Below are 8666 nucleotides of genomic sequence, written 5' to 3'. Positions count from 1 at the left end.
GAGAGGGAGAGGGAGAGGGAGAGATACTGAATGTCTGGGGATGATGTTACTGTCTGTGAGAATTCTCATCATCACTTTGACTACAGCACACTGAACTCATGTGAAATAACATTTACATAATGTTTAATAATGTTTACGTCTGTTTTCCAGAGTTTAAACACAGAACAGACTGCAAAAATATACAGACAGCACTGAAATACTTGAAATAAATAAAATCATCATTTTTATTCTGTTCTCTGAGGTCCACTTGTGTTAGTCATCAACAGCAGTTGTCATGTAATAATTAAATTCAATATTTCAGGCCACTGTACTGTGAGGTTTTAATGTCAATCAGAAAGAGAATCGTGCGGCTCCCTCACACATTTGTGACCCTGGACAACAAAACCAGTCTCAGGGGTCAATTTTTCGAAATTGAGATTTTTACATCACCTGAAAGCTGAATACATAAGCTTGTTATGACGGGACAATATTTGGCCAAGAGACGACTATTTAAAACTCTGGAATCTGAGGGTGCCACAAAAAAAAGAAAATATTGAGAAAATCGCCAGCTTTGATGTATGGACGGTAGGGTCTTTACAACATACATTCATGGAACATATTTACTTAAAATCCTAATGATTTTTGGCATAAAAGAAAAATCGATAATTTTGACCCACACAATGTACTTTTGGCGATTACTGAAAATGTTCCCGTACTACTTAAGACTGGGAAGGTCCGGGTCACATGTGTGATGTTTGTCGTCTTCATCCCTCTCATAAAACTGGAGAACATTATGACGATCACAGCTGAATTGTGCCGGTCAGAAATGATCAGCACTTGAAATGTGGCATACAGATGCATGACTGACATAAATGGAGAAATCGCAGGCTTACACTCGTGCAGTCACATGGAAGACAGTGAGCGAGTGTAATGAATATGAGCAGAGAAAGTGCATCTCAGAAGATGCTATGAGTGATGTGTTCTGCTGTAGTGTGTGTTGATGCAGTGAGCATTCTGTGGTTGTCAGGAGGTTGTTGTGGTTTTGAATGTGTTTTTGTGGTTGTTAAGTGTGGAGGAATGGGAGGTGGTTATTTACGGTCCATGTCAACACAGCTCACCTCAATGTCTGTGTGATATTCTGTTTCTCAGATGTGTCTCCGGTTCCTCCTTTAACATGAGATCAACATGAGCATCATTCACGTCTGCTGTGACACAAACACACATCGAGTTAAACACGGACCGACCGTCTTATCACATGACTATAGCAACAGTGACGCTTTACTGAACAAACACGCACACACACACACTTGTACGCACGCACACACACACACACACACACTAATGCACAGACACACACACTTGTACGCATGCACACACACACACACACACACACACACTTGTACGCACGCACACACACACACACAAACACTAATGCACAGACATACACACACACACAGACACACACACGCACACACACACACACACACACACACACACACACTAATGCACAGACACACACACACACACACACACACTAATGCACAGACACACACACACACTCACGCACACTCACATCTCTGCTGATGCTGTTAGTGGAGGCTCTTTACACATCAGGACAGATGGAGGAAGTCTGACGCGCTCATTAAATGCGAGCTGTATATTTAGCAGCGCTGCATGTGTTCAGCCGCTGTCTGTCACATGAAATAAATGCTGATCAGTGTGTTCACTGCAGCCGTGGGCCTGGATGCCAGATATCCCATCGGAAATGACTCTGATTGTTATTAAACTGCCTGCGAGTTCTTGGAAACGCAGCTTGTGTTTTCATTTCATTACTGGACACTTGTATTGCCATGAAACTATTATGGGACACGACTGTGGTGTTTAAATCCCACAACATAGTGCTGCAGTGTGCACCTGTAATGTCATTTCTACCCCTTCTGTGTCAGACTGTGAGTGCTGTAATGAAAGGAAATCTAATTAGGTTCACAAAATGTTCACATTGAAAATAGGTACAGTTTACAATTTGCACATGGACTACACTAGACCACATAGAGTTTTACAGATGAAGATACCAAAAGAGACGTTTGTTATGAAGCAGAATCTGAAAGCGTAGCATGAAATCTGTGACACTTTTTGAGTTACAGACATGCAAACTTTAGAAAAAGAAGACAAAAAGTGCTTTGTTCTCATTTTTGAGCCGTCACTATTGTCATATAATCTAACAAATATTGCTAAGGTCAACGGATTCCAGTAAAACATCTACTAATCTCTGTGTAAAAACAAAATAAAGATGCTGACAACTTTAGAACGTCATTTTTACCTCCGGTAATTTAGCTCCAAATCTTTGATGAAAATTGTCATTTTGAGCCCATCTTTAAAACAGAAGATTACTCGGTAAACGTTCATCCGTGACTTTTAATATGTTGATGTTTTTTCTACAGAAAACAATAACCTAAACGAACATTTTTAGTGGGGGGAGTTTTCTAAAATGTTTGATGTGACCTGAACGTTTCTCTTCTTTGTGTTTCTAGCGTCTATGATCACAGAGACGGGCAGAAGATCGTGTCTCAAGCTGAAAGTTTTCGTGAGACCACCAAGTAAGTGTCGTTTTATTTTTTGTTGAAGAGATTCTCATTCATCTGTAGACAGTAATGGCAGGTGATGCCTCTGTGTGTGATGTCACAGCTTTCTTTTGATTGGCAGGTGGGCTGGGCTGCTGATTTATCACTAACATGATTGGCTTACAGTCTCTTTTTCATTTCTCCTGTTTTTGTAGATGGCTGCGAGAAAACCATAGGCGTTCATGACCGTGTTTTTGTCGATAATGACAGAGTAGACAATGCATTAGAACCAAGAGGTCAGTAAAATCACCTGTGCTTTTCTTCTCTCTCTCTGTGTTTTGTGTAGCGCCTGTAGCTTGTCTCGTAGACTCAGACTGGTTTATTTATGCATGAAGTATTAATTATATTAACGGCTGAAGGCTGTCGCTCAACATCTCAACCATGAGCACAACCAACGAAGTGACTGGAAACAGGTCACGTGACCTTTGAGTTTGGCGTCTTCACACACTGTGATTAAATGCATGTGTGCTGACTGCAGATAGAATGAAGCTCCGCCACTTGGACAAACACGTGACGTTTCTGAGCCAAATGAGCATTTGGATTTCCAAGGTGTCTCATTTAATAACACCAAGCTTGTTTTGGCTTCTTTATGTGAAACCCGTTCCATTCAAACACACTTAACATGTGCCCAACGCTCAGCTTGTTGTGTTGACAGAATGACAAAACATCAACCCATCACAAGCACACACACACAGGTTTGTTTCAGTGTCTTCGTGGGGACCTGTCGTAGACTTCTGTTGTTTTTATACGAAGCCAATGGTGTTATCTATCCTCACACTGTATTTGACATTTTCATTTTTTGTCGTGCGTTCAGCTCTCTCTCTCTCTCTCTCTCTCTCTCTCTGTGTCTGCTCTGCTGTGTCATGGTGAAGTCATTGATTTATTAGTGCAGAGAGGCGACAGGAGACTGATGGTTTCTGTCTGTAAACCCTTGTGTCCTCCCGAGCATGTTTATCTTTCTCATGGAGCATCACACCTGTCCTGATGTCCTCTGACACCTCACAGCCCGTCACTGAACCACACAACAATAAACCTGACACACACACACATATACTGTACAAATTCTATATTCTATCCCTAAACCCTAAAGATCATAGAAAACTTTTAGCATTTTTAGATTTTTTTAAAATATTGTTCTGTACAATTCCCAACACACACACACACACACATGCGCGCACACACATACACACGTACACACACCCGCACACATGCGCGCACACACATACACACGTGCACACACCCGCACACACACACACACACACACACACACACACACACACACACGCGCGCGCACACACACACACACAGCTCAGTGTCCACTGCCTGATTCTCAATCATTTACTTCAACTTTAATCATCTTTACTGCACATACTATATACTCCAAATAAGCCAAAACATTTATTTTTCCTACTCTATTCTTGTTTTCCTGTAAAAATATCTCAATCTTTTAAAGTTAAGATACGTAAACCTATAATGCAAAATGGCCTAAGATGTTAAGCTAAAATCTACTTTTGCTTAAAGCAATTAAAAATCTGGGGTAAGAAAAATAATCTTGTTTTTCCTTTGAATTAAGTTGATTTAAGTTTATGCGCACTGATAGATATTTTTTCTTGCTTTTAACAAAAATGCCATATTTTCTCAGAAAACCAAACTTACTTAATTCGTCATTTTGTATCTTGATTTAAGAAACGTCAGAATAAGGATTTGTCCTAGAAAACCAAAAAGAGTGTTCAACTCGTGTCATTTATATTTACCCTCATGAATAATACGTCTTTTGGTTTGGAACACCAAAGTAAGAATACTGAATTTGCAGTTCTTCCTGAAGATTGATTGTTGTTTTTCTGTATTTCTAGATGACACGAGTCATGAAGCAGAACCCTCTCGGAGCGACGTGTCTGGTTCTGAACGGCCGGTTGTACCTGCACTGCCTCCGCTGGCTCTCCTGCTGCTCTGCGTCTCTGTGTTTCTCACCTCATAGCCCCTCACCTGAGCCCCCCCACACCCCCCTCCCCTGAACGTCCAGGTCCGAACACGAGCGGAGAGTCGAGAGGGCTTTGAGATTTCCCAGGAACGCTTCAATTACGCTTTTATTTTGATTTGCAAATATTGATTAGAGAAATGTTGATTAAGAGAAGAAATGCAGATCACTGTTTAACCGATCGACTGTGACGGTGAATGGTGATTTGACGGCTGGGAGGAGTGGGTGGAGTCTTAGATTTAGAGAGTGTTTTACTTGGGTCCGTCGGGAGCGAGTCGCTCCTTTTGTTTGGTAATTAGCGCAAGTGTTGAACGTGCGGAGAGAACGCTTTCTCGTGATGCTTTATAGGCGAGGGTCACATAGAACAAGTCAAAGCGTAACTGTGGCTCACATCTCTGCTGTTAGAGGTAAATATACAAAGACTTCTTGCCTTTAAAAACGTCGTCTGCCTTCTCTTAACAAACTGCAGATTTCATCCGGAGGTGTCGTCTGTTCAACATCTGCAATCCTTCACAACAGACGACGGTGTACGAGTTGATCTGTCATTAAATTGTGAATTCAGAGGAACGTTCTGTTTCTTCACGACTGACTAAAAACATCAATTTTGTACTTTGTAAAATAATCTCTGCGACATAAATATCTATATTTTTCCTATGACCTTTTATCAATGGATGTGAGATATCAACCTTACGGATCATGGGAATGCCTCTCATGACTCTTTCGAAATCTGATAGGAACCAAATATTAAAATGGGCTCCGCGTTTCTAGGGGTGGGAAAAAGAAGTTCATCTGAAGAAGCCTTATTCTGTACACGATACCAACATCCCTAAAAGTGCTTCGAATCATGACTGCACGTGTTTGTTCTGTGTACAAATAGCTGTCGATCAGAGCAGTTCTGACTGGTTTAAGATGCTGAACAGTACATTAGCACTCGACTCTGAGCCGCCAGCTCCACATCAACAGCCTTACCAATGCAAAGAGTTCACCAGACCTGTTGAGAACATTTCACCTCCAAATAACCAACGGAATTTATGTTTTGCTTAAAGAATGATGCGACTAAATACTGTAGTATACTTAAGGATAGTAAACTGAGGTAAACACCGTAGTGTTTTTTAACCTTAGTATAGTACAAAATGAAGTATACTACAGTATTTACAACGGTTTATAAATTCACTATAGTACTGTAGTATACATGAACAAAAAGTAACAATTACTATGAGATAATACAATATACTCTTATTAGCTTCAGTTTACTATAGTAAATAATGAAGTATACTACAGTATTTTTTCATGTGGCTGTTTTTTAGGATCATGCAGGTTTTGTGCATTGTAATGGAAAATACAAAGTACAACTTGTTACGTTTTTTAATGTCAAGTACTTTGTGTGCCATTTTTTGTGTTACAGAGTCACAATAGAAATGTCATAAAATAGGCTTCGTTATTTAACGCAAAACGTACATTTGTCTTTTGTTTGTGGGGTGTCACAGTTCTTGTGACGTTGAATAGATTGAAACTCTTGCGCGCGTGTTTCCTCTTATGGACAACAGACACGGACAGATATTTGTGCTTTTAAAACAGCAGGTGAAGGAGATTTCGCCCCCCCCAAAAATAAAAGAGTTTCACATTGAGAGAATAAAGAACAGCGTACGTGTCAGATTGGATAATGGTTTCTGCCTTCTTTAATGGTCTGTAGATCTGTTTTGCGTTCTGTTTGTTTTGGTTCGAGCGGCTCGACTTTGAAACAGCAGAACTGAAAGAGTTCAACCACATGTGCTGCGTTTTCATGGTTTACAGTCGAAACGACGAGAACACTTTTTTCAGAGAATCAGCTCGAGTCGTATTTCTATCATTTGTATTGCCACGCTTCGGACACGCTCTGAACTGAGAAACAAGAATCAGCTGATTGAATGGATACTGTGTATCCTTAGCACCTGAAAACAAAACATGATCGTGTTAGAATACTTTCTGAAGGACAAGGACATCTAGACACTTCATTATTCTTATTATTGTTATTCAACACTATTGTCATTGTTATTATGGATATCACATTAAATGTTCTGATGAAAATGTGTTGTACATAATGTTTGATAGTAAGGTATTCATTTGATTCATGTCTTTTCAAAAAGAGTGAGAAAACTTTGACGCTTTCTACAGCCAATAAGAGGCCACCTGTGAACTGTGGTTCCTCCATTTCACATACAGTAGTTATGTCCCGTCAATGGTGGATCAGAAGAAGACTGACAGTGCGGTTTGATGTTGGGTTTTTAATGGAGAGAAGTGGCTGGTTTCATAAAGAGGCATGTGCATGGACTTGATTATGAATAACATGTTAAATAAAGCCTTCGTTTGACTGTTTTCACCTTCTTTTCTCGACATGTTTGTGAAAGTTTAGAATCTGTGTGTGTTTGAGCATTTCACTGAAATAAAACCAACGTCACGCGAGTTGTTTTGCACTTTTTGAAGGAGACTAGCAGCACTTCGTCGTGACCTTTCACTGCGGTGCAGAAACGTCTGATGTTCTGATTTCAGTCACATTAGGATTGAATCTAAAAACGAATCTGCTCGTGCTCACGAGAGTCCTCAAACAGACCAACTTCATCGTGTCCATCTCGGTCAACAGATCGTGCAAAATTCAGATTTCATTTCATGTATGCGAGTTTACGTTGTTATTGCTCTTTCGTAGCTCACAAGATTAGATTTGAGTTCACAGTCGTGTTTCCATTTAAGTAATAAATGATCGAAAACAAAGAGAATCAAATGAGAGTGTAATTGTCTGGAGGTGTAAATGAATGTAGATTGTCGAGGTGAAATCATCTGGATGTGATGAGAAATGTTTGAGTTGATATAGAGATCTTTGATCGCAGACGAGACCAATCTGAGCTCAGTTTGACACATTGTTGACGTCTCTTCTGAAATTTGTTTGATTTCAGTTTTAGTCTTAGCAGAAATATCCGAGACACATGAGAAGTCTCCATTTGATCTCATTAATGTGTGTGAGAAATAAATGAGACATGAACGAGATTTCATCTGTGATTTTTCTGCAGGATGTTAAATTGGAACGTTATGAAATACTAAATTGCAGTTTAAAGAAATTAAAGTCACTACACAATATAATTACATTATTTCTGTGTTTTCAGTTTTTTTAATTTGTTAAAAAAACAACAAAAATCTGGATTTAAATATTCTTTACATTAAGTTATATCAAGCCTGGTACTACAAAGTCTATAAGTCTGTATAGTGTGTGTATGATAATGTTTATTGATAATTCATGAAAACAGACATTAAAACTGTATTTACAACAATTCAATTCTTTTTTTTCATCTTCATCCTGTTTGCTGAAGATAAATGGAAGTTTTTGAGTTGATTCTGACTGATGCTCAATCTGAAACATGCTGCAGTAAATCTTGTGGTGTGGTTTATTCACGTCTCAGTCTGTGTGTCAAACCCTCGCTGCCGTGTCTCATGTTCAGTAGCAGCGTGTGAAGAAATGAAACTCAAGCATAAAGTGTGTGTGTGTGTGTGTGTGTGTGTGTGCGTGCGTGCGTGCGTGCGTGCGTGTGTGTTGAGTGAGATCCCAGTCACCGCTCTACTTCGCATGACACTGGTTTCACTGGTCTGATTTTCTCTTTGGCATCTCGGGGTGCTGGACTGTATTTGAGTTTTCTCCCTACTGTACAAACAGGAACAAACTTTTTGAAAAAAAAAATTATAAAATGTAAAAAAGGTCTGTATTTGTATATACACGTGTCTGAGCAACTAGAAGTAACAACAAATAAAAGAACGCATTGCTTGGCTATTTTATTGTGTTCTTTGCTTTTTCTGAAAACACAAGATTACAACATTATAAAGCAGTTTTATGTTTGAAATCATTTAAGGACATTGCAGTTCAATATTAATAGTCACATTAGAAGTAACTTCTACAAAGTTTTTTGTTCAGTTTGTACGTGTAAATGTGAAAACAGCATGAAGCATTAGTACATTACAAATGATACGTTTTTAAGTAAAAAACGTGTAGCAAGCGATCAGCTTTATCTGAAACAAGTAAATTTGAATAGAAACCTGTGAGAAGTTTCTTGTAATATGACAAA

The 8666-nt window shown here is 39.2% G+C and overlaps 1 protein-coding gene across 1 annotated transcript in view; it reads left to right on the top strand.

Moving 5' to 3' along the window:
• efna5b (ephrin-A5b) overlaps positions 1-8390 on the top strand; it is a 75180-nt gene extending 66790 nt beyond the window's left edge. The window contains exons 3-5 of the mRNA XM_057356930.1: positions 2511-2576; positions 2756-2836; positions 4454-8390. Coding sequence (XP_057212913.1) covers positions 2511-2576; positions 2756-2836; positions 4454-4578 — 272 coding nt within the window. The 3' untranslated portion in view covers positions 4579-8390. The remainder of the gene's footprint in view (positions 1-2510; positions 2577-2755; positions 2837-4453) is intronic.
• The last annotated feature ends 276 nt before the right edge of the window (positions 8391-8666 follow it).

This window comes from Triplophysa rosa, linkage group LG17 (assembly GCF_024868665.1).
Source record: "Triplophysa rosa linkage group LG17, Trosa_1v2, whole genome shotgun sequence".
Classification (NCBI taxonomy): Eukaryota; Metazoa; Chordata; class Actinopteri; order Cypriniformes; family Nemacheilidae; genus Triplophysa; species Triplophysa rosa.
This window is presented reverse-complemented; position numbering and strand designations above follow the sequence as displayed.